The 25,192-nt window shown below is 35.2% G+C and overlaps 1 protein-coding gene across 8 annotated transcripts in view; it reads right to left on the reverse strand.

Moving 5' to 3' along the window:
- The window catches only part of LOC137634499 (cell adhesion molecule Dscam1-like), a 400,372-nt gene that overhangs the window by 281 nt on the left and 374,899 nt on the right, over positions 1-25,192 (reverse strand). For 2 of the 8 annotated variants that reach the window (XM_068366926.1, XM_068366927.1), the window contains exons 24-42: positions 24,570-24,725; positions 23,434-23,624; positions 21,935-22,234; positions 20,952-21,031; positions 20,248-20,405; positions 18,337-18,354; positions 17,715-17,813; positions 17,293-17,478; positions 16,136-16,254; positions 15,383-15,560; positions 14,260-14,427; positions 13,787-13,989; positions 12,405-12,516; positions 10,707-10,814; positions 7,798-7,929; positions 6,858-6,980; positions 5,122-5,374; positions 2,880-2,989; positions 1-2,482 (exon numbers count right to left, since the gene is read on the reverse strand). The exon at positions 1-2,482 is cut by the window's left edge and continues 281 nt beyond it. In XM_068366926.1, the coding sequence (XP_068223027.1) occupies positions 2,385-2,482; positions 2,880-2,989; positions 5,122-5,374; positions 6,858-6,980; positions 7,798-7,929; positions 10,707-10,814; positions 12,405-12,516; positions 13,787-13,989; positions 14,260-14,427; positions 15,383-15,560; positions 16,136-16,254; positions 17,293-17,478; positions 17,715-17,813; positions 18,337-18,354; positions 20,248-20,405; positions 20,952-21,031; positions 21,935-22,234; positions 23,434-23,624; positions 24,570-24,725 (2,792 nt within the window). In that variant the 3' untranslated portion in view covers positions 1-2,384. The remainder of the gene's footprint in view (positions 2,483-2,879; positions 2,990-5,121; positions 5,375-6,857; positions 6,981-7,797; positions 7,930-10,706; positions 10,815-12,404; positions 12,517-13,786; positions 13,990-14,259; positions 14,428-15,382; positions 15,561-16,135; positions 16,255-17,292; positions 17,479-17,714; positions 17,814-18,336; positions 18,355-20,247; positions 20,406-20,951; positions 21,032-21,934; positions 22,235-23,433; positions 23,625-24,569; positions 24,726-25,192) is intronic. The other 6 variants (XM_068366931.1, XM_068366930.1, XM_068366929.1 and 3 more) reach the window with 6 other exon arrangements.

The following is a 25,192-nucleotide window of genomic DNA, read 5'->3' on the forward strand; positions in this document are numbered from 1 at the left end:
GTAATAAAGTCTGAACCACAACCCTCACAAGGATATCATGGCTTTACGACTAAAAAGTTCTCTTTTATGTACATCAATATGAGAGAGAGAGAGAGAGAGAGAGAGAGAGAGAGAGAGAGAGAGAGAGAGAGAGAGAGAGAGAGAGAGAGAGAGAGAGAGAGAGAGATTTTAATGTTGGCTCAGTATAACAAAAAACAAAGTCTTTTGAATGTTCAGCGCGATTGTCAAATACTTTTCGTTTTGTATTAAACTAGAGAGAGAATATGATAATATAAATGGGTCCTAATTTGACCAGCCAGAAACTCCTACATGATCCTTCTAGAAGAATACTGTTGAGAGAGAGAGAGAGAGAGAGAGAGAGAGAGAGAGAGAGAGAGAGAGAGAGAGAGAGAGAGAGAGAGAGAGAGAGAGAGAGCTGTAATCGTAATTTCTGAGGGTGATAGAAAATCGTTCTACAATAGAAAATAACTATGAATAATGAATATAGAAATGTACATTTAAGACAATTAGTATATTTTCCTCTTAAAGATGCTTCACAGATACATTTCTTTTGGTAAGAGGATCAATCATAAGAATTTCTTACTTACGAAGTCATATCTCATTTCCTAAAAAAATATATACACATAATAAGCCATTAGGACCCATTTATCTCGACACTACAGCTACACGTAAAATGTATGAATCACATATTGTTGTTGTATTTCATGCCAGAAACAGCACCACAACCATAATACAGCAGGCCATATATTTCAGGACCCATTTTGAATAAATCCGTACCTGTACCAAGACTTCAGTCCTTAGCCAGTATCAAATCACTTCACTAATTTCCTTACTTCCTTTCCTCACTGGGCTAATTTTCCCTGTTGGAGCCCTTGGGCTTATGACATCTTGCTTTTCCAACTAGGGTTGTAGCTTAGCTAGTAATAATAATTATAATATTAATAATAACACTCGTCAACCACCTTTCTCCCAACTCCATAGCTTTGCATTCGACCAACAAGTTAACAAACTGGTAAAAAATATATATGCTGCACTGTAAAATGACATACACCAAGCCCTGCTTTCCTATACAATGAATATTTATACAAGTTCATCTTTAATGACAATAAGTAAATACCTATTTTTTCTTGAATAATCAGATCATTTTTCGGAGAATCTAACTGAATAATTATATATTATTATAATAATATAACGCTATTGTCAACATCTATTATAATCAATGATATCTTATCTACTAACGCCCATTAAAACATATAACATATGTGTAAGTCTATATATCTTTCAACAAATAGTGTAATTCCACGTAAATGAATATGAAAATAAAAACCCATATATATATATAGATATACATTTCAACATTTCAATTGACTAATAAAGTAATTAATGGATCCAATTATACTAAGTTTCTTGCTTTTTGTTGTACCCGGTAATTAAATTGATAATGATCTCTTATTAAGTCGAATAATTTTGATTATATACATGAAAAAAAATCTTATGAATAATATTTTATATCTCTTCTCTTTAATATCTATGTAAAAGATGAATAATGCGTATCTTTTACAAACGTTTGAAATCCTAATCATACAAAGCCTATCATTCAATAGTCATTAGACCGCGATATTTCTATACATCCGTATTTTATCCTTTCTTGTCAAAAGACAAAATGAAATATATCACAATGGCTCCTTACTAACCAATTGATTTACGCATCCCGCAAAGACGTCCTAATCATTGAGCAAATATATGAATACAGAATTCATGATTGTATCATATTTTTTATATATTTAATCACAATGATGCTAACAGCAAACACACTCATACATACGTGATGGATTTCAACTGGTCCACTCTTGTCTTAGAGAGTGGTTGTTTTCATTAAGCACCAAATTTACGATTTTCTTCTTCAGACATTGCTCTGAAGGAACGGTGCTCCTCATCAGTGCCTTTTATCGTTTGGAGTATGATCGTCCAAGTATATTATGGACAGTGTTTTTATTTACTCCGAGGAAAATAAACTCGACTTAATTTTCCAGCCGAGTCCTACTATGGGAACCCCCTCAACTGGAAATTTACATCATAACGATGATAAAAGCGCATTTTCCTTTTTTCTATTTTCCATCGCAACACGTATGTTCACGAGACTGCTTTCCACACAGCCCAGACACTCACTCACAACCTCGCCACAGCAAACAACATCAGCTTCCCCTATATAAAACTGTTTAAAAAAAGAAAGACATTATAAACAGGTTTGGTGATCCCTTGGGGGGAAGACCATCAGATGAAGAAGATTCCTTCCATCCTTAACTTTCCGAACAGAATCAGGGCTCAGCACAGACTCGTCGGAAATCTTTGAACCCAAGGTTTTATAAGTGTTGTAATTGATGTCAGAGAGCGGTCGTGTAAACCTTTGAGTTCTTACCGGTGTCGAAAACAATCTTCTCCATCTCCAGGTCGACCATTAGTTGATCAAGGGCCTCAACACCTGATATGAAGAGGAAAACACTGATAAGCAATGTAAACATCACTTGAGATATCAATGCTATTTAGGGGACCAAGCCTTTCCAAAAGTGAAATTACCACAACAAAGAGAGATAAGATATAAAATGTAATTGAAACTATTTGCGAACAAAATCTTATAAGTATCAAAGCAAGTGTACATCCTATCTGATTTTTTCAACCAAAATAAACAAACTTACATCAGGAACGAAAGTAAAAAAGAAAATAATTCCACCCTATCTTTCAGATAAAGAAATAACAATCTCTTACTAATACGAGATAAAGAACAGATATCACACCATTTTATAAGCAGTACTTCAAAAACAATAACAAAAAAGTCTATCAAAATTCACTGTTAAACTTCACTATTTCGATTCCATTACCTTTCTTTGCTGATGGATGATCACACTCCGCCTCAGAGAACTCGAGTGTGTGCCTGCGGCTGTAGGCCTCCTCACTGCCAGCACTGGGCCACCCGTCAGCATATTCCGCACTGCGAAAAAACATTCATTTGTACCAATAAATTTCACCAAAATGAAAAAGAAAAATTCGTAGATTTAAGACATGGAACATTGCACAATATTATGTACTAGTGTACGCGACCTGTCAAAAATGAGTACTAAATATTTAGATAAATATGCACACAGAGATTCAACCCTTTCCAACCCCTCACCCTTTCCTAAATACAATCCGACTGTTTCGGCAATTTGTAGGAGATTGTAGTTTCAGGGGGTGCCTCTAGAGGTACCTCTTCTCACCAGGGTACGACCACTCCCTCTCCCATCTACTCGAGGGACGGGGAGATACCGAGTAGTTTTACGTCTGGCAATGACGATGGGCGTGACAGAACAGGATGTATATATATATATATATATATATATATATATATATATATATATATATATATATATATATATATATATATATCCTGTCTTGTCACGCACATCGTCATTGCCAGACGTAAACTATATATATATATATATATATATATATATATATATATATATATATAGATATATATATATATATATATATATATATATATATATATATATCTATATATATATATACATATACACATACATACATATATATATATATATTATATATATATAAATATATATATATATATATATGTATGTATATATGTATATATATACACACATACATACATATACATATGTATATATATATATATATATATATATATATATATATATATATATGTATATATATACACACACACGTCACTGTTTATCATATAAGACTGATTCTCTAAATCTATTTACTTTTCCTGTGTTTCATGTCAAACCACTACAAGCTTGAACTTGATCATGCTAGCTAGCAAAAATCCATAACAGCCAGGACCTACTCTTAGCCATAAGTCTATGAGAATCACTGATGATCTTCGCACAGGATTCATAGATGCTTAAGATTATTAGATTCCCCGATATCAAGTGCTGGTCGCAGTGATAAACTCACAGTGCAATCACAAGTTAATATTATTTAGGATTAAGTTAGGTTAAAAGATCTACGGAGCGTGATGAGTTTCACTTCGGATAGGATCGTGGTTTTGATAATAATAAATAGTTAATTCTCCATCAATGAGTATAAAAATATATTAACCTGTGAGAGAGTAAGTAATCCAATGAGTGTGTCCCTTTGTACTAATCAAGATATGAGAAAAGCATTATACCTTATAAGTTCAAGTGACATTTACCGAGAAGCATTCTGTGCCAGAAGTTAACGGAAGAGCATTTCTTCCATAATTATTCAATAACTAACAATATCATCTGCTGGCTAACTTTTCTTCTTTAATAAAAAGGAAAAGAAAATAAAATGACCATAAAGTTCAGGTGGGGAACGGCATAGATATAGTTATAATTGTCTGAAGATGCTTTTAACATATTTCTTCATTATATTTCATTATATAACCTAAGTTTTCACATTATAAAACAATACAAATTAAAGAACTTGACCACCTTTATCATCTAAAGTAAGACCCAAGTACTCTCAGCCCATACTAAAGACTACAAAAAGCTAAAATATTTTCTACAAAAAGGATTGTAATGTCCCATTGCATTGCAAAAACGATTACAATACCCCAATTGCTTACAAAAAAAGATTCCACTGTCCCATTGCATCCCAAAAATGATTCAAATGTCCCATTGCATAAAAAAAAGGATTCCAAGGTCCCATTGCATATAAAAAATATTCCAATGTCCCATTGCATAAAAAAGGATACCAATGTCCCATTGCATACAAGAAAAGATTCCAATGTCCCATTGCATACATGAAAAGGATTCCAATGTCCCATTGCATAAAAAAGGATACCAATGTCCCATTGCATACAAGAAAAGATTACAATGTCCCATAACATACAAGAAAAGGATTCCAATGTCCCACTGCATAAAAAAAGAATTCCAATGCACCATTACATATTAAATATATTACAATGTCCTATTGCATAAAAAAGGAAGCCAATGTCCCATTAAATGAAAAAGGATTTCAATGTCCCATTGAATAAAAAAGGATGTCCTATTGAATAAAAAAGGATTCCAATGTCCCACAGCATAAAAAAATTATTCCAATATTCCATTGCATACAAAGAAAACATTCCAATACCTATTACTCTCCGTTGAAGAGAGAGGTGGGGGCGGTGGCCCCTGTTTCTTGACAGGCCTGGCATAACTGTAATCAGGATCCCCTCTGGAAGGCCTGTGTCCCTGCTGCCTGGCATGACATTCCTGGCCCCTGGGGGGTCTTCTGTGGGAGCGAGTCCCCTTGGCCTCATCTGAACTCTCCTCGTGGCTTGTTGTTGATTCAGTGCGAGACCGAACTCCAACCATGTCGGCCACGGTTGAATAGTCGCCATCAGCTGAAACATATTTGTTAGAACGTTTAATAATTTCAATCCAAGAAGAAAATGCAGTTAGGACTCATAAATTAGAACTTTTCAGTACCAATAAATAGATGAGTAGAGGCATTCTTACATATAGGACACCATAAAATCTATGTATATTATATATAAATTAAATTGAGAAGAAATTCTAAAATCCATAAAATGAGTAAAGGCATTCTTACACTAAGGAGAGAATAGAATCTATGTATATTATACATAAATTAAATTAAGGAAAATTTCAAAAAATGTTTCACGTCCATAAAAAGAGTAAAGGCATTCTTACATTAAGGGCGGCATAGATTCTATGTATATTACACATAAATTAAATTAAGGAAAATTTCTAAAATGTTTCACGTCCATAAAATGAGTAAAGATATTCTTACATTAAGAAGAGAATAGAATCTATGTATATTATACATAAATTAAGTTGAGGAAAATTTCAAAAAAAATTTCACGTCCATAAAATGAGTAAAGTCATTCTTACATTAAGGGCAGCATAGAATCTATGTATATTATACATAAATACAATTGAGAAAAATTTCAAAAATGTTTCACGTCCATAAAATTGATATTCAAAGCATTATTATTTTAGTAAATAAATCTCTATCATAAATTAATTTACTTCCTTCTATCTACTGTAATTCAAATACTAAATCTCACAATAACATATAACGATAAAATAAATGCCATGAAGAAATGTCCTTCATATCTAACCTGAAAAGGGTTGATACTATGATTTTGTCTAAATGCTTCGAACTTGAGTTTTTGATATATGAAAAATACTAAAAAAACAAAAGAGTAAACATGTCTATAAATATAATCTACACACATAATTGACGGCTAATTGTTGACCAGAAAAATAGAAACTTTATTATAAAAATTTAAACATCTTAGAGTATTAAGATATTTCCTAGATAATTTTCTATAGTTGCCAAAGAACTAGTGTTTTGGTTTCTTTGTGATTTTTCCAATATCCATTTGCAATACTAATCTATTTTTACTTTTTTGAGTGCATTAAGAATATAAATTACACCAGCCTAATCAATACCCTTAGAAAATTCCTAGTTCTCTAGTTTTCATTTGCCAATACAACCAGTTTTTTTTCTCTATTTGAGTGCATTAACGATATAAATTACAACACCCTAATCAATACACTTTGAAAATTCCTAGTTCTCTAGTTTTCATTTGCCAATACAACCAGTTTTTTTTCCCTATTTGAGTGCATTAACGATATAAATTACACCAGCCTAATCAATACCCTTAGAAAATTCCTAGTTCTCTAGTTTTCATTTGCCAATACAACCAGTTTTTTTTTCCCTATTTGAGTGCATTAAGAATATAAACTACACCAGTCTAATCAATACCCTTAGAAAATTCCTAGTTCTCTAGTTTTCATTTCAAGTTTCTGCCATTACAATCAGTATTTTGGCCCCCTTGAAATATAGTGTCTGTACCGTACCTGGCTTAAAGAGCGCGGGAACCCTCAGGGCCCGAGAATTTCCAATGGCTGCGCAAAATGAAACCAAGTCGGGCTCGGCTGTTGTATCTGATTCTGTAGTGATCTCGCTACTGGTTGCAACACCTGGGGACGAAATTGAGGCTAAAGTGATTATTACTATTACTATCTATGGTTATTATTATCATTATTACAAACTAAGCTACAACACTAGTTGGAAAATCAGAATGCTATATGCCCAACGGCTCCAACAAGGAAAACAGCTCAGTGAGGAAAGGAATTGAGGAAATAAATAAACTACAAGAGAATTAATTCACAATTGAAATGTTCTGAGATCAGTAACAAAATTAAAATAAATCTTTCATATACAAAATATAAAAAGTTAAAAAGGGAAAATAAGAGAAAGAAAAATAAGAGAGAATGGTGAGCCCGAGTGCACCCACAAGCAAGAGAATTCTACACATATTTATAAGGTTCTGGAGAGATTTGTGCATCTGAACATTCTACCGGTCTATAGGAAGATGTGTATTCATTTGTACTGTATTGATAGATAGATAGAGAGACAGATAAAGCAGCTGGAGCAGAATAATTATCAAAATACACAGACGATAAGAGAGAAACCGAAAGCAGACGCATATGAACGATGCATGGAGAATCTTGAAGGCAATACTGAAATTGTATATGTGAGAGAGAGAGAGAGAGAGAGAGAGAGAGAGAGAGAGAGAGAGAGAGAGAGAGAGAGAGAGAGACTTGAATTCGTTTACCGTGCTACTGTTAACTACATCTGCTGGAAGTCTATTCCAAGTATTTGCAATTCTGTATGTAAAGAAATTGCCACATTGAATAGTGTTGTATCTTTTCAATTCCGGTTTGAGAGAGAGAGAGAGAGAGAGAGAGAGAGAGAGAGAGAGAGAGAGAGAGAGAGAGAGAGAGAGAGACCTACCACATTTATTTCTCCGGCCTGATTCGGGTGTCGTGGGCGTATCGTTGGCATGGGCGTGATACGCCCTCACCAGCTCTTCGTGGTTACTGCTCATCGATGTTACAGAGGACCCACTGGCTTCTTTGCTGGTAACTGTTGGTAAGCAAAGGATTCTTTAACATTACCCCCTTTTATAATGACAAAACCCTGGTACCTGGGAGGAATGATTGATTTAACATATTTGAGCCCCTCGCTTCGAGAGAGAGAGAGAGAGAGAGAGAGAGAGAGAGAGAGAGAGAGAGAGGAGAGAGAGAGAGAGAGAGAGAGCCCCTCGCTTCGGGGAGAGAGAGAGAGAGAGAGAGAGAGTGAGAGAGAGAGAGAGAGACCTGAATTCAGGGTTCAAAAGAGATCATTTAGAATTATCGTTTTAAAATTCTGTGAAATTGGGGAAAGCATTGAAAAAAATACATTATTTTTCTTTATTAAAATAAAGATGAAACTGGAAACAAGCTACAGTTATAGAAGAGTCTTAGTTTCATATGAAAATAAATAAATCATTGAAAAATATGTCAGCGCTGCTCCCACAATACATCTCTTCATGTCCCTAATTTAATTTTATGTGCTCCAATTACTTTTTACTATACAAAATGAGCTTGAATCATCATATTAGTCTAAGTTATAATCAATAACATTACCTTCGAAATAAAAAATCAAAACATTAGCAGAGTCACATTTAAAAAATACGAAAAATTCTGCCACATTTAAAAAATACGAAAAATTCTAAGTAACATGGAAAAATTAATTGGACCTATTTTAATCTCTTTAAAAGACGGATTTTTTTTTAACTTGAACAGAATGAAGAGTAAATCTTTATCCCCTAAAACAATACACGAGAAGCAACATGAGCTCTTGATATAATAAATGCATATTGACCAACCGGATGATAAAGGTAACTGGGAGTGACAAAGAAATCTCACGGTTTAAAAAAAAAAAAAAAACTTTAAGAAACCCATCAAGTATCTCTTTTATAAAGAGTACATCTCCCGCGAGTCAAAAGTTTCCATATTACAATGTCCAGAACAGAATGTCTGTTACTTATACATAAAGTAACTATCATGACATATCACAGTAGTTAAGACACCAGTGGTTCACAAATATTAGTTTGTTGAAGATCATATCCTTACGTGCCAGTGAAGTTTGACTACCAAGCATTGAATTCACTTGTATTTGCGAAAGATATAGCCTGCTCTCCTTTGCTCTAGTTACTAAACAAAATACTGTGATATCACATTATTGGATAACATCCCCCATAGAACGTGTTACAAATACATAATTTTAAAGAAATAACGGTAAAAGGCCCCAAGTGCCTCATAGATGCAAGTGATTCTTCAAATGCGTCAGTGAACTTATTAGAGCAAGCAGAAATAAAACAGGGCAACCCGTTAATAGTATATCGAGCTCCTCTGCTATATAAATCGCCACACTCAGAAGAAAATCTCAGAGTTGCTGTCTACAGAAGCTCTAAAACATGCAAACAAACTGCTATACTCCTCTAACTGGTTCTATAAGGCTGTCATTTGCTCTATTGGTCTCACGGCCATGCTCGTCTATGGACAACTACAGAACTACCTCAGATACGAGAGCAGTCACTCGCATGCAGTTCACCGGGCACATCATAAATTTGAATAAATGGAAAGTTTCTGGCCAGTTCTGATCAGAAAATAAATGTCATAATGAAATTGTATTGCACCAAAGAATTAAATTTTTTTTCTTTGGCACTCTTTCCATAACTATATGATTGGGGGGAGGGGACAACGTCAGACAATATATAATGTAAGGTGTAAATCAAAATCTTTGACTCCTGAAAAGATATTATCATTCTGTGAATGGTTTAATTTTTTACCCTTACACCATGGACGGTCAACTACTCAAAATTCTTGAATCAATACAACTTATGGTTAGAAAAAAATAATTACAACTTAAGGATAATTAGTATAATAGCATATCAAACAATTCCAATTGGCTACAAGGCTTTAATGCACGAATATAGTAAAATCGAGACCCTTTTCTTTAATGAACACCCTAACATAATCTAACATACTTATTATAAACGAATGCTATATCTGCTGAACATCTATTTGCCGAAGAAGGTTTAGTGATTATAGATATGCAAGTGAAACCAAAGTCACAAGTTGTGAGGAAAAATGAGCACAAGAAACAATTTTATTAAAGGTACTGAAAGTTGTTAAAAGTTTAGCATTTCATAAAAGTATTCAAAGATCAGCCGCTGAAGAAATGAGAAGTATGTCATCTAAGCAACATTTAAAGACGCAAAAACTATTTTTTTTTTCTTTTATTTCAAACCTACAGTAAATTCTCAGAGAAAATCTAGTTGATTTAGTTGACAACCCATGATAAATGGACACATTTACCTTTGAGGGAGGGATATTGTGAAGAACAATAGGATAATCTTATTGGATTTATTCCTCTAATTTCTGAATCAATCCATATAATCATTCAAAATATAGACAGGGTATAGATAGGAAACAGTATCACATATTTGCCAGAAAATGTTTTTCAAAAATACAGAACATTTGATGATTGGTATCAGACGTAGAAATACATGCATATAAATATTTTTTTAATTGATGTCAGTTATGCATCTAAAGATCATGCAGTTTCCATTTTTTTCTGGATCATCATTTTGAAGACTGCATTTTCAATCACCATTAAGGTCATGATTTGAATCTATTTCCTTAGGGCAGCGAGGGACAAAATTTTGGAAAACGCGAACGCTCTCTTGTGCACTGGAATTTGGCCACGAGTCTCTGAATGGCATGCAGCACGTGCAAATGGTTCGAACCTTGACAAAGGAGAAAAGGCTCTGCACTTACAAACACGCACGCACGCACACTCACACGCACACACACCTTTCTCAGTAACAGAGGGGCACCTGGAGACGTTCTTGCCCTTGGCTGCCTTGTTGGTCTTATCATAGGTGTGGTCTGGCTGAGCTGTTCGAGAGGTCGGCGGCAGGCCTGCAAAATGGCGCCCACTTCAATATTGCTGGCCAAGCTCCGTGTCTCTTCTTGGAGGCGCGCAAAGGGTCAGCATGCAAGTTGTAGTAGGCAGGTGAGAGTTGAGAGTTGTCGAGGAAACAGGTGCAGGAAGGTCTTGGAAGGGTGTAATTAGGTCAGGGCATGGTGAAGGACAGGCGACTGATTGTAGCGGGGCAGTGGTTACCATGTGGGTGACTAATGCTGATGGTAACAGAGGTCGTAGAAGGAGGACAGTGATATTTTGCACCAGATAGAGAAACTGAGGTCTAGATGGTGTTATGACTGCAATTAATAGAGGCGTCTAAGTTCAAAGGTTACTGAAGAGTTGTGATACGGCTGCCAAGGAAAGGCGGCTTTGAAATCTGAGGCTGATAGGAAGCACGGTGCAGGAAGGAACTGGCGGAGGATGAACGTGCTTTTCTTTTTTAGGATGAGTAGAGGCCTACGTAGCAAGGCCATGAAGAGTGCCACTGCATTATTTAATTTCTCTTTTAAAAATCAAAATGGGTGCAGGAGAATGACAGGATCAGGAGCAAATGTGCCTGGTGTACTTATCTGGGTCAGGTTAGTGCTGTACTAGAGTCTGTATCTGAGCTACCCATGCGTCATAGTTGGTTGGGGGGCAAATAAAGCTTCGAAAATGAAAAGGGGAGAACTGGGAGGTATGGAGAGGGGTCATACTAAGAAGGGGGCGGGGTCAGGGGAGTAGTAAAGGCCACTCTCAGGCTATATCCAAGATGCTTATATAGTAATCATAGGGTCTAATGATTAGTCATGACTAGCCATTTTTGTAACCTAGGGTGTCGTGTTTTATAATCAAGAAAATAAATCTATATAAAAGGCATAAATTTCTCTCTTTATATGTAACAATATCTCGCTATGTACATAAATGCTTACTGACTAGTGTTCTCCATAAATAAAATCTTTCACTCTTTGTAAATCTAAATCTGATTCTCTTCTCTTTAAGCGGCTTTTGGTGGGAAGAGGAGGAGACGGAGAGATGGGGCTGATTAAAAAAAATCTACCTCAAAGTTAAAGATCACAAACACCCGTATTGAAGGGCTTACTGATATGGAATATACAGAAAGAAACTAAGCATAAACTGTTTATGCTAGCAGCGGGGAACGTTGAACTTTCGTCGGAAATATAACGTTTAAAAAAGGGGGAAAATACTTGTCTTAAATCTCCTCCTTTTGTTAGGTTAGGCAACAGGGGTCAACCTGATCCCAAACGATTGAAGCGAGAGGAAGTAAGAGAGATATATAGAGAAAGAGACAAAAAGAAAGAGTGGCTTTATCCTAATTTCTTTACGACTTGAGTTCCTTACAAGATATAGAGACTTATTTAATAGTAATTTGTATGCGTGTGTAGGCCCGAGCGCCTGTGTCATAATGGTAATGTCAGCAGAGTAAATAAAATAATTTATCTAAGTTGTGTCTCTACATATCACTTGTATCATCTTATTTATATTCTGAGCCCCGATAGGGCAGTGTTTGGCTTTATTATTTTCTTTTTGTGAGTGTTAGCAGCGGTGCAGGAGGCATTGTGGGGTTTGGTGAAGACTCTCACCTCCATCAGGAAGTTGTGGCCCTTTTCTCTTGACCCGGCTGTATCCGGACTCCACCACACTCGCCACGGGCTGTAGGAGGGAGGGCATCAGTCTGGAGTTGGTGTCAGCACGCTATTTGAGAAAGTAGGTAAGAGAAACTATCCTCAATACTAACAAGGTGGACAATTTTACCTACTGCTTGTACCTTAATAATAGGAGGATTCTTTCTCTTATGGTAATGGATGTTTTAGATTCAGATTCGCTAAAACATCTTGTAAAATCACCATTTATTCCAAAAGGCGAACAATTAAAATTCTATTTTTAAATCAATCACTATCTATTTGTACTTACCAATAAACAAAAGCTGCTATTAAGCTAACTGAATAAGTTTTGTTATGCCTATGCGATGCAAAGCTAAAGAGAAGGATCGTAAGTTTATTATAGTACCCCCAATAAAGGGTTTTCTATGTATAAATAATCAAAAGAAAATACAGAAATCTTGGGGGACTAATGTGAAAAAAGACGGGTCCCGTAACTAATTGTTTGTGACGTGAGTACAGTAATTATCCTGTGTGTGTGTGTGTGTGTGTGTGTGTGTGTGTGTGTGTGTGTGTGTGTGTGTGTGTGTGTGTGTGTGTGTGTGTGTGTGTGTGTGTGCGAAGTCAAGTGTTGTTTCAATATACAGCATTTGACTAAACTTGGTGTTCAAATTAACAACCTCAAGTTTGCATGGAAGACTAATTTTTCGTTATATTTCACATAATCTAAAAACCTCCAGCACTGTAAAAGAACAAAGGCTAATTGACCAAAATATTCCTGAAGCTTTAAATTATCTTTACCTGATATAGCCTACTAGTTAAGCCAGCGGTATCAATTTCTACCTGGCTATTCAGTTTCTCTAAACATACCTTAATTTTACCATGGAAAAGACTCGATGAGAGAAAAAGAAAGCACAGTACAGTTATATTCTCACAAGTAAACAAAGTTTTGAATATCTAAATGTATAAACAGGTTAATACCAAATGTTCTTATCAATGGTATTGCAAGGCATAACTCAATTACACAATACCTATAATATGTAATTTTTGAATATCCAAAGTTATAAACAGGTTAATACCAAATTTTCTTACCAATGGTATTGCAAGGCGTGGCTTAATTACGTAATACTTATAATATGTAATGTTTGAATATCTAAAATTATATAAAGATAAATACCAAATGTTCTTGCCAATGGTATTGCAAGGCATGGCTCATTTATGCAATACCTACAATATGAAATTAATGAAAGTTATTCAATGAAATATAAAAAGGATTAAAAATCGTTATAGACACAGGAAAGAGACACTTGAAGTTCACAAGTCTGAAGAAAGAAGACAAAGATTCTCCTCTTCTCGCGACTAACCGAAGGAAGCGGCGGTGGTGGTGGTGTTTTGTTATTTTCTCCGGGCATCCTGAACGTGGCGTAGGGCGAAATCTCGTCGTAGGACCCGAGGGGCAGCGTCGAGGGCGTGTATGCTTCTAGGATCTCAAGACTGTGACCCCCGAGCATGGTATCAGAGGTCAGTCCCGAGTCAGGGGTCAAGTCATTGTGTACGTGATTTACCTCTGTGTAAAAGTGAGTCTTTTATTATAAAATCTACTATTTGAAATTATCATCATTATCTACACCATAATAAACTTGCATTTTCCACCTACGATAAATTAGAACATGATTAGAATTTCTGTGGAAAAGTGTCATTTAATATAAAACCTATTTGAGATTATCATCATTATCTACACTACAATAAACTTTTGTATTTTCCACCTATGGTAAGAAAAGAACATGACTAAAATACATGCGTTATAATTATAATGTGCAAAGATAAAAAGACATACCTTTGTAGGTTTGTGTCTGTGTGCGGGTTCTGCGACAAGTGTAGGCAACAGCCACGCAAACAGCTAATAGCACCAAAATGCAAGCGATAACTACTGCTACTAAAACGTGTGAATCTAAATACCAAGGGGGCACGCCCACTGCGTCGTGAATGATCGGGGACAATGTCGCTGAAAAAGAGAAGGAAAATAGAATCAATTTCACAAGGAGAGACTTGCTATAGCACACCTTCCAAAATAGCTGCAAAATATTTAATTTCAGTATAAGGAACAACAGAATGCAATTTTCTGGTAACTTTAAAGTAAAGAAATAGAAGGAAACATGCTAAGCTGAAATACGATAGTCCAAAGAAAACAGCCACACTTCATAAAACTTTAAAGCATGGTTTTTGAAAATGGCATGGAAAAATATAGAAAAAAAAAGTTTCTCTATGTTTATAATTTTAATTGCATAATCCTTTTCAACCTTATTGTCATCACCAGTTCGAGATGAATGTTTTCATGACTAGAAAAACCTTGTGTCACATATCATATCACATTTATTAACATTTGGCAGACTGATTATACTCAAAGAAGCTTTACAATTACATTGAAAATAAAGGTGCATGAACTCTACCCAAGAGGTAGGGATATTAGCATGCAAAAGCTAGTTAATATTGGCGAGTTTATAAGTTACCTTTATTTTACATTTACACTGACGATACGAAGAGAGAAGTGAGAACATGTTTAAGACCTGTATATACTGTATATCTTTTCAAGAAGAAAATCTTTAATCTTTGCTTCATTTTGTAACTACAACCCTAGAAGTTATCAAAATTAAAGTGACTCAAGTCTACAATTATAATCTTTTGAAAGCTAATATATGAAAAAATCAGTTACTTTATTTTACATTTACACTGACGGGACGAACAGAGATGTGAGAACATGTTTAAGACCTGTATATACTGTATATATTTTCAAGAAGAAAATGTTTCTTCTTTGCTTCACTTTGTAACTACAACCATGAAAGTTATCAAAATTAAAGTGACTCAAGTCTGCAATTATAATCTTTTGAAGGCCAAGATATGAAAAAAAAAAAAAAGTGAAAAAAATTTGAAAAACTTATCCATTCATTCCTTCAACTTACCTCCGAAATAAGTAAGAGTCGTAAATGGATAACTGCCAATGGACGAGCCAGCAGAATTATGTGCTGTGACCTTCAAGGTGTATCTCATTGCCGGTTTCAAGTCCAAAACTAAGAATTCGCTTGTGTTATCCCAACGAACATGATTGGAAACCAGAGTCCACGAAGGCATCCCCCGTTCCTAGAAACAAGAAAATGGTAATTAAGAATGAGTAAATTTTCTAGAATTAACTCCTTTTTTTATTTCAGGTCCTCTCCACGGATGACCAAGTTGTGGAATGGTCTTAATCGGGTAGTGGAATCGGTAGAACTTCAAAAGTTCAAACTTGCAGCAAATGTTTTTATGTTGAATAGGCTGACAGAAGTCTTTCTATAGTTTATATATGAAATATCTGTCTTGATGATGTTACTGTTTTTAAAACATTTTATTAATTGTTAATTATTTCTCATATCATTCATTTATTTCCTTACTTCGTTTCCTCACTGGTTATTTTTCCCTGTTGGAGCCCTTGGGTTCATAGCATCATGCTTTTCCAACTAAGGATGTAGCTTAACTAATAATAATAATAATAATAATAATAATAATAATAATAATAATAATAATAATAATAATAATAATACTGTTTTGAAGATGTTACAATATAATGTTTTGGATCTTAGCAATAAATTTAATTGAAAAGGAAGAGAATCACTTTAAGAATGTTACGCTTATTTTACAAGGAGGAAACTAGATTCTAAAACACCCATTACTCTTACTCTATATTCGATGACCATGGAGGTGATGGGACAACCGCCATCGAGCCACGCAGCCAGGTTTAATGCTATTGAGGTGACGTTCACGCGAAGCAACGAGGACAGGCCCGGAACTACAGGTTCTGAAAATGCATTTTGAGTGATAATTAAGGAAAACAGATATGAGAAAAGTGAAGGAAAAAATGGGCTTGGGCGCTGATCATATGTATATATGGTCAGTCTTTAGGGCATTGTTCTGCTAGCTAGGGCATTGTCACTGTCCCTTACCTCTGCCATTCATGAGCGGCCTTTAAACCTTAAGCATGTAAAGCTCCCAGAAATAAAAGATATATTTCAATGTCAAAATATACATAGGCTATTGTACTCTTCCCACTACACATGAAACATTTGGATGAAGCCTATCACAATTTATTAGAAAAGCCTTTTCTAGCTCATATTTTTCCTTCAGTTTTCTCAAATCTTCTTCTTCTTCTTCTTCGTCTGCATTTTTTCCCATTTTTTTGTGGGGTTCATGTTTCTGGCCAGTGTTTTCCAAAAACATCAACTCCACAAAAAAAGGGAGAAAAGAAGAAGATTTGAGTAAAGTGAAGGAAAAAATGAGCTAGAAAAGGCTTTACTAATAAATTGCGATTGGCTACGTCCAAATGTTTCAAGTGTAGTGGGAAGAGTACAATAGCCTATGTACATTTTGACATTGAAATATTCATTTCATTTCTGGGAGAATTACATGCTTAAGGTTTAAAGGCCGCTCATGAATGGCAGAGGTAAGGGGCAGTGACAATGCCCTAGCCAGCAGAACAATGCCCTAAAGACTGACCATATATACACATGATCAGCACCCAAGCCCCTTCTCCAATCAAGCTAGGACCAGGGAAGGCCAGGTAATGGCTGATGCTGACTCAGCAGACAGACCTAAAGTCTCCCCCAAACACCCCCATCCTTAGCTCAAAAGGATGGTGAGGTTGCAGACACTACAATAAGCTAACGAGTTTGAGCATGATTCAAAGCCCAGTCAGGTATATCACCAGGCAGGGACGTTTCCATTGGCAACCACAATGGATGCTAAAATTCTACACAAACGTAATCGTGTACAGTATATGGTCACTTTAACTTGGAACCCTCCCTCCCTTTCAAATAAACCTGCAAATATGAAGCCTTACCTCTTCCCAACGTCTTGGTGGGAATAATATCACTAGCTGGAGACACCCCAACATGGTTGTACGCGCTGACGTACACCTGGTAACGAGTGCCACACTGTAAGCCCGTTAGGGTGTAGGAATCGGCGTCGGCAGGTACTTCCATTCGACGCCATTCGCCAAATTCCTTTTTTTCGTGTAGATAATAACCTAACGAAAAGGAAGCAAAACCCAGTCAGTCAAAACGCTAAAGTATATGTGTGACCTGAGGGTACAATTCTAAGATTAACAAATAACAAACTTAATAGTATATAAAGTTCCATAATTATTCGTTAATTAGATTTTTTTTAACACTTAAGTTGACAAAGTTGATTTCCATACCATCCGAGTTTCTTCTCTTATAAGGAGCGAGAAATTGTTATTAGTAATAACAAAAGTAATCTTACCCAAAATAGGAGCTCCTCCAGCGTTGGCTGTACTCCAACGGACGGTGATTGTGGTTGAGGTGACGTCAGAGACATATACTCGTGGTGGTGAAGGTGGAACTATTTTAACAAATAGAAGAATTAAACATATTATTCAAAATCTTCCTAATAAGGTAGTTAGAAACTTGCAGCGAATGTTTTTATGTGGAACAAGCTGACATAAGTATAATTTTATAATTTATTTATAAAAGATCTACTATAATGTTGTTACTGTTGTTAAATGTGTTATTTCAATTGTTCATCAATTCCCTTGTAGTTTATCTATTTCCTTATTTCTTTCCTCACTGGGCTATTTTTCCCTGTTGGAGCCCTATGGCTTATAACATCTTGCTTTTCTAACAAAGGGTGTAGCTTAGCTAGTAATAATAATAATAATAATAATAATAATAATAATAATAACAAAAGTCAAAGTCAAACTTTCTTTCAGATAATTCTGAAATTCAGACAATTTAAATTTTACGTTAAGTGAAAAATAATAATCAGATTTTCTGCATTTGCATGACAACTTATCAAGATTGCAGACAATGCAGCGCAAGTACAAATGATACCCAATGCAGACAACCATGCAGCATAATGCACTTACCTCCTTGATCCCTGGAGGCTGCGTGCAAATAACAAGGCAAAAGATGAAAGAGTTGGTCAAGCAAGGCCAACTGAGGTCAGTTCAAGCTGGAAAGATGACCTTGAATGATAGCCAAGTAGCATTAATCGATAGCATTTTAAAATTATTTATCTCCTGAGAAATTCTTAAGATTATCACTCTTCTTGTTCGATTTTCTTGTGACGTTACCTGGTATTACTTAATCGGCAAATCATGTTAAAAGGGCATAATGTTTGCCTCATAAATATCAGTGTATGTAGGCATTATGCCATATAAATGGAAGTACAGACTCCCAATATGAAAGACAACGCAAGTTAACAAATAATGCCATGAAGCAAAACGTGTTTGATGAATTGATTCATCTAGAAAAACTAAAAGAAATTAAATTGCTTCATAGAACATTAACAAGTTAGAAATATAAGAGCATGACGATTGATGATTGAACGTAAGTATGACTTTTGTATCGCGACTAAAGGTTACTATAGATTTGAAAAGTTGAAAAGATTAAAAGGACAGTCATGGGAGGAGTATAAACCTAAATGGTTCTCAAAACCAACATTGTAAACAAAAGCAAAAAAAGGTGAACAAATAACTCTGAATAATTTTAAACTTGAGTTTATTTATGTGCCCAATGTATCAGCACTTTTTTTCTTCGGTTGCTGAATGTGCAATGATTATCTGTGGTTGAAAAAAATTAGAAATTTAGGCTATTAAATCGCTGCAAAAAAAAAGAAAAAAAAATCGCCACAATGAAAGCAATGACAAATCAAAGTTCACTACTGTCTTGCTTACGTCATTACAAACGGCAAAAACAAAAGCAATAGGAACATTCCTTCACTACTAAATACTGTCTTTAAGACAGACCATGCATTTATGAAAATGAAGTTCCAAAACCCCTCGATAAGTTATAGCTCCAAATTTTATATATAAAAAAAAAGAATAAAAAATAAAGATACCACGATCCAACGCGTGCCAGTTTTCTCACGTTATAAATCATTTACCAACGAAAACAATTAACTTTTTATTAATAGCTTTAAAATCATCAGAAAATAGATGATATGAGCGAAGAGTAATTATGTTAAATTTGATTTTTAATTGGATGCAGAGTCGTTCAACTAAACTCCTTGCTTAACGGGATGTGCGACATTCAAATCATTGTTTTTCATGCGGACATTCGCGTAATCATGCTCCGCTAGTTATTGAACCAAATGACTTTATAATTCAGATCAAGCATAAACATTAGCAACATACAATTGCTATTGTTCAATCCAAGTAAAAACAATTATGTAAAATATTCTTTAAACAGTGCAATTATTCCACCATACGATAGGAATTATTCTCTCTCTCTCTCTCTCTCTCTCTCTCTCTCTCTCTCTCTCTCTCTCTCACCACAGCAGACATGTAAAATATTCTTTAAATAAATAGTGCAATTATTCCACTATACAATTGGAATTATTCTTTGTCTGTCTGTCTGTCTGTCTGTCTGTCTGTCTCCTTAGCAGAAATATAAAATATTCTTTAAACAAACAGTGCAATTATTCCACCATACAATACGAATCTCTCTCTCTCTCTCTCTCTCTCTCTCTCTCTCTCTCTCTCTCTCTACAGCAGAAATGCTTTATATTAAATTATTCCATCATAAAATACGTATTATTTCTCTCTCTCTCTCTCTCTCTCTCTCTCTCTCTCTCTCTCTACAGGTGAAAATGCTTTATATCAAATTATTCCACCATACAATATGTATTATCTCTCTCTCTCTCTCTCTCTCTCTCTCTCTCTCTCTCTCTCTCTCTCTCTCTCTCTCCACAGCAAATACTTTACATTAAATCATTCCAAATACAGATAACCACAGATTCCTTCTCACACAAGAAGACAGAAAATATCATATTTTACCTTGAACGGTGACGCTATAGGTGATAGCGTCTGAGCCATGTATGTTGGTGGCTGTACAGGTGTAGTTGCCCGCGTCTACTGCTTTCACGTCTGTGATCAGCAAACTCCCATCAGGATATTCCTTTATGCGGTTGATGCCGGAGGGAACGACTTTACCGCTGTTATTGAAAAATAGGCGAGATGAATCAATGGGTATGAAAGAGACAACAGCAAAAAGGAAAAAAAATAAACTGGAATAAATGTTGCCTGTTGACAGGCATTTACACGGGTGATATTACGGTCACAAATCTGTAAAAGATAATAACATAGTAGGGTAGAAATTACGATCGCCTGTATTTTAATGAAATACGTCTGAGAACAGTATATTTTTAAGGAGGATTTCCGATTAAAATTGTTTTTTTTTTTAACAATGTAAAGTAACTCTTTCTTGTTAGTAAATCAAATAAATTAAATAAAAAATGTCAGATTTGGTGGAAATAAAAAGAAGGATTATGAAGATAACGATAATGATAGTGTATTTAATTCACAGGACATAGGTTTGCGTGAGTACCTGTCATGTCTGAGACGCGCAATATATTACTTTCTATTTTCAGAGAAAATTCTAATTACGTCCTATGTCCTATTAATTAAATACTCTATCATTATCATTATTATCTTTTTATCTTCGGCTACTCTGATCAGTATGGCATTCTACCAATACTCACTTTATCGTCCAAGTTCGAACTGGTGATGGATTGCCCACAACACGACAAGCCAGTCTAAGTTCTTCTCCCCAAACAGCGATCTGATGGGGAAGATAAAAGTTTGAAATTATTGGTATTGTATATGTAGAAATTAGTGTCAGAAACGTTAAGGTTATATGAATGTATGGTCTGTAATATATATATATATATATATATAGTATATATATATATATATATATATATATACGTATGTATATATATACATACACACACACACACACACACACATATATATATATATATATATATATATATATATATATATATATATATATGAATTGATTCACAATTGATACATTTTCATGAATTAAGAAAAGCACTCTGAGTGCAGATCTCCACTACGGCAGCTTATCTCTCGAGGTCTGCTTTCCTTTCCCAGAATCAATTTAGACGGTAGGCGTATTTGAAGTATGTGTGACAACCATGTGCGTACTTGGGGTTAAGGTTAAGGTTAATTCGATCGACCTTTTGCTCGACCTTAAACTTGACCTTTGACCTTGGACCTTCAAAATTTAATAACTTCCACATATCAACATAGCAATTAATCCCTAAAAGGTTCACTACTCTATAAGTAAAATTGTGGCCAGGAGGTTGTTCACGAACAAATAAACACACAAACGGGCAAACAGGGCCAAAAACATAAACGCCTCCCAACTTCGTTGGCGAAGGTAATGAAAATGGATTTAGGGGTTCGTAAACTATAAAAATATTTGCGTAGTATTTAGTATAAGAATGAGCTTTTGACATAGACTAAGGTGCATACTGAAAAGGATTGAAAAATTGTATGAAGGTGTATGTGGTAGTGACAAAATATTGACGTTTAACATATTACGTCAAAAATTTGATAGCTCATGACTGCCTTAAAATCGAAAATTATTACTATTACAGAAATGGCGATAAAGAACAAAATGGCCAAACTATTGTAACTGATATACGAAACTCACTGTCTTATCTGAGAAAGATGCAATGGCTGCCGGAGCATCAGGCCTGGGCCTCTGGGTCACCCTAGTTCCCGGAGGACCCTCCCCGACGAGCGTTGATGCCCTGACGGTGAAGCCAAAACTAGACGTGGGCGACAGATTGGCCACTAAATATTGGCGTTCAGAGCCTGAGACAACCCACGATCGCCCGCCAGTTTCGGCAGCCACGCCCGCCACGTCCCAGGATGATCCCGAGGACGACCTGGATCCCGGGAGGCCCCATGTTGCTCCTCCACCGCCGCCCCAAGAGGAAGAGGGTGCTACCTGATGGGGGTAAGGTGCTGGCTGGTATTATTGTCATCAAACGAAAGATTTATCTATAATATTTTTGCTAAAACATTATGGTTTGTGAACATTTACAACGAATGAATTCTTAATTATATTAAATATTTCTAAAGTGATCTGCAACAAAGTTATATTATCTCGGATTACTGAATGCGTTTTCTAAAGCCTCTGACATGCCATTATTTGTTGGATTTACATATTCCTTTGCTTTCAAGTATTTAGGATCTATTATAGAGCTGTCTTTTCCCTTTTACAAAGCCAGGCAAAACACAAAAGAAGTGGTGACTGTTAAAGCAATTATGATTGTCATCTATTTTACGCTGTCTACTTTTAAAGCGTCGAAACAGATTTTTTGTTGTTGTTGTTCCTTAACATAATCAAAGTTTATTTAACATGCAGTGGTGAAGAAATCTACTGATCAAAACTACAATATTTACCAAATAGAAGCTTGAAGGATATTACAGAGAAATCATCAGTATAATTATAGCTATAGGCCGACGTCAGATAATCCTATGAATGAAGCTCCTAAGCAAATTTGTATTTATATACCCACACAGAACTATAATCTAAGAATCTTTCAAAATATAAATGAGTAATTATAATCTTAGAATATTTCAAAATGTAATCGTAATTATAATCTTAGAATCTTTCAAAATATAATTAAGTAAAAGTTACTGAAGTAAAATAGCCATTATTTTCAATAATTAGCACAAATTACTCTGTTAAAAATATGCCGTAAAAAACGGTAAAAATTCTGGAATAAATGTTGCCAGGCATTTACCGTTTTAAAACAGATATATTTACGTGATATTACGGTCAACAACCCGTAAAGGATAATAACAAGGTAGGATAAAAATTACGGTCGCCTGTATTTTATTGAAATACGGTTAATAACAGTATATTTTTACGGAGAATTTCTGATCAAAATTAGTTTTTTTTTAAGTGTACTTAAAGCATATACAATATATAAATATCTGTTTATGCAACCAGACAAAAGTTAGATGGAGTGACCTTAACCGCTGCTGTGCAATGAATTAAAGCCAAATTTCCCTTCCAAGGAAGAAAGAAAGATTACAGTACTGCCATCTACTAAGCTAATTGAGTAAGCGTGATGAGCCTCCCTTACAAAGTGCCATTATCATTACACAATCACTAAAAAAAACCTGACCACCACTGACTCTGATCTTAAGTAACTCGGCAAATGTTCTACAATTGAGAGTTGCGCAATGGCGTACTTGCTGATCCGGATGGTCGAGGTGGACAGTGTACTTGGTTATGACGCCATTGGGAGCCTTGGGCGGTCTCCATGCCACCAGTACGCTCTGGCTGTCCACCGCCAGGGCCTTCACCGATTCCACAGGACCTGGCACTGCAAGGCAAAATCATTTTGATAACCACAATCTATGGAAACAAACTGTCATTGCTAAGCAAAAGAACAGTTAAAAAAATATATATTTTTCGTATTTTTGAAAGTCACGTGAAGGGATCTAGCACTTTAATGGCAAAATCATTTTGATAAACACAATCCATGGGAACAAACTGTAATTGCTAAGAAAACAAAAATTCATAAATTATTATATTTAAGTATTTCTGCAAGTCACGTGGAGGGACCTGGCACTGCAATACAAAATTATTTTGATAAACACAATCCATAGAAATAAACAATAATTGCAAAGAAATATATATATATATATATATATATATATATATATATATATATATATATGTATACACACATATATGTATATGTATATATATATATATATATATATATATATATATATATATATATATATATATATATATATTCTTGTACTTTTGAATGTCGCGTATAGGAACCTGGCACTGCAAGACAAAATAATTTTGATAAGAAAAAAAAATCCGTAATTGTTAAGGGAACATAAATTTGTGAAGAATTATATTTAAGTATTTCTGAACGTCACGTGGAGGGACCTGGCACTGCAAGGCAAAATCATATTGATAAACACGATATAAAAAACTGTAATTGCAACGAAATCATAAATTTACATTTATATATATTTTCTTGTATTTCTAAAAGTCACGTGTAGGGACCTGGCACTGCAAGACAAAATAATTTTGATAAAACAGGATACAAGGATGCAAACTGTAACTGCTAAGAAAACAGATTTAAAAATTCATATTTCTGTATTTCTAAAAGTCACGTGTAGAGTAAACAACAAAATATTAAATTTTGTACATTTCCAGGGGATTACGCTTATCCCCAAAAAAGAGTGCCACAAAAAATATATAAGTGACTAGATTAGAAAAGGAAAAAAATAAGACCAAACCTTACCGTCCTCGTCGGTAATACAATAGACGGGGTCTGAGCGGATCCCACTGCCTCTCCTAGTGTATGCAGCAACGGTGACACTGTAATTGGTGTATCGTTCCAGCCCGTTTAGTTGCGTTCTCAAAGCAACTATGGTTTTGTCTTTGATATCGTCGGGATCTGAAGGAATTATAAAAAAAAGAGCTGTTATCGAAACAAGGTTTTATAGATTTGAGAACAAAGCCCTCAGAAGAGTATTGGGAGTTAAATGGCAAGACAGGATTAAAAATGAAACTATGAGATTACTCGAGTCCCATATGTGGATGAGATCATGGTGAGGGGTAGATGGAGATGGTTTGGGGATGCTCTTCGCACTCCCCAACAGATATTAGTTCAACAGACTTTCAACTGGGTTCCACTAGAAGAGTTAGAAGACCCAGGTCTAGATGGCTGAGGATTATGAAGCGTAAAGTGGGAGATGATGAATGGAGAAGTATTCAAGATAGAGACCACTGGCGAAATCTAATCGAGGCCCTTTGTGTCGATAGGCGTAAGAGATGATGATGATAATGATCGAAACAATTATATTTTAATTGTTCACTACTTCTCTTGTAGTTTATTTATTTTCTTGTCTCCTATCCTCGCTG

The sequence above is a fragment of the Palaemon carinicauda genome, chromosome 44, assembly GCF_036898095.1.
Source record: "Palaemon carinicauda isolate YSFRI2023 chromosome 44, ASM3689809v2, whole genome shotgun sequence".
NCBI classification, from domain to species: domain Eukaryota; kingdom Metazoa; phylum Arthropoda; class Malacostraca; order Decapoda; family Palaemonidae; genus Palaemon; species Palaemon carinicauda.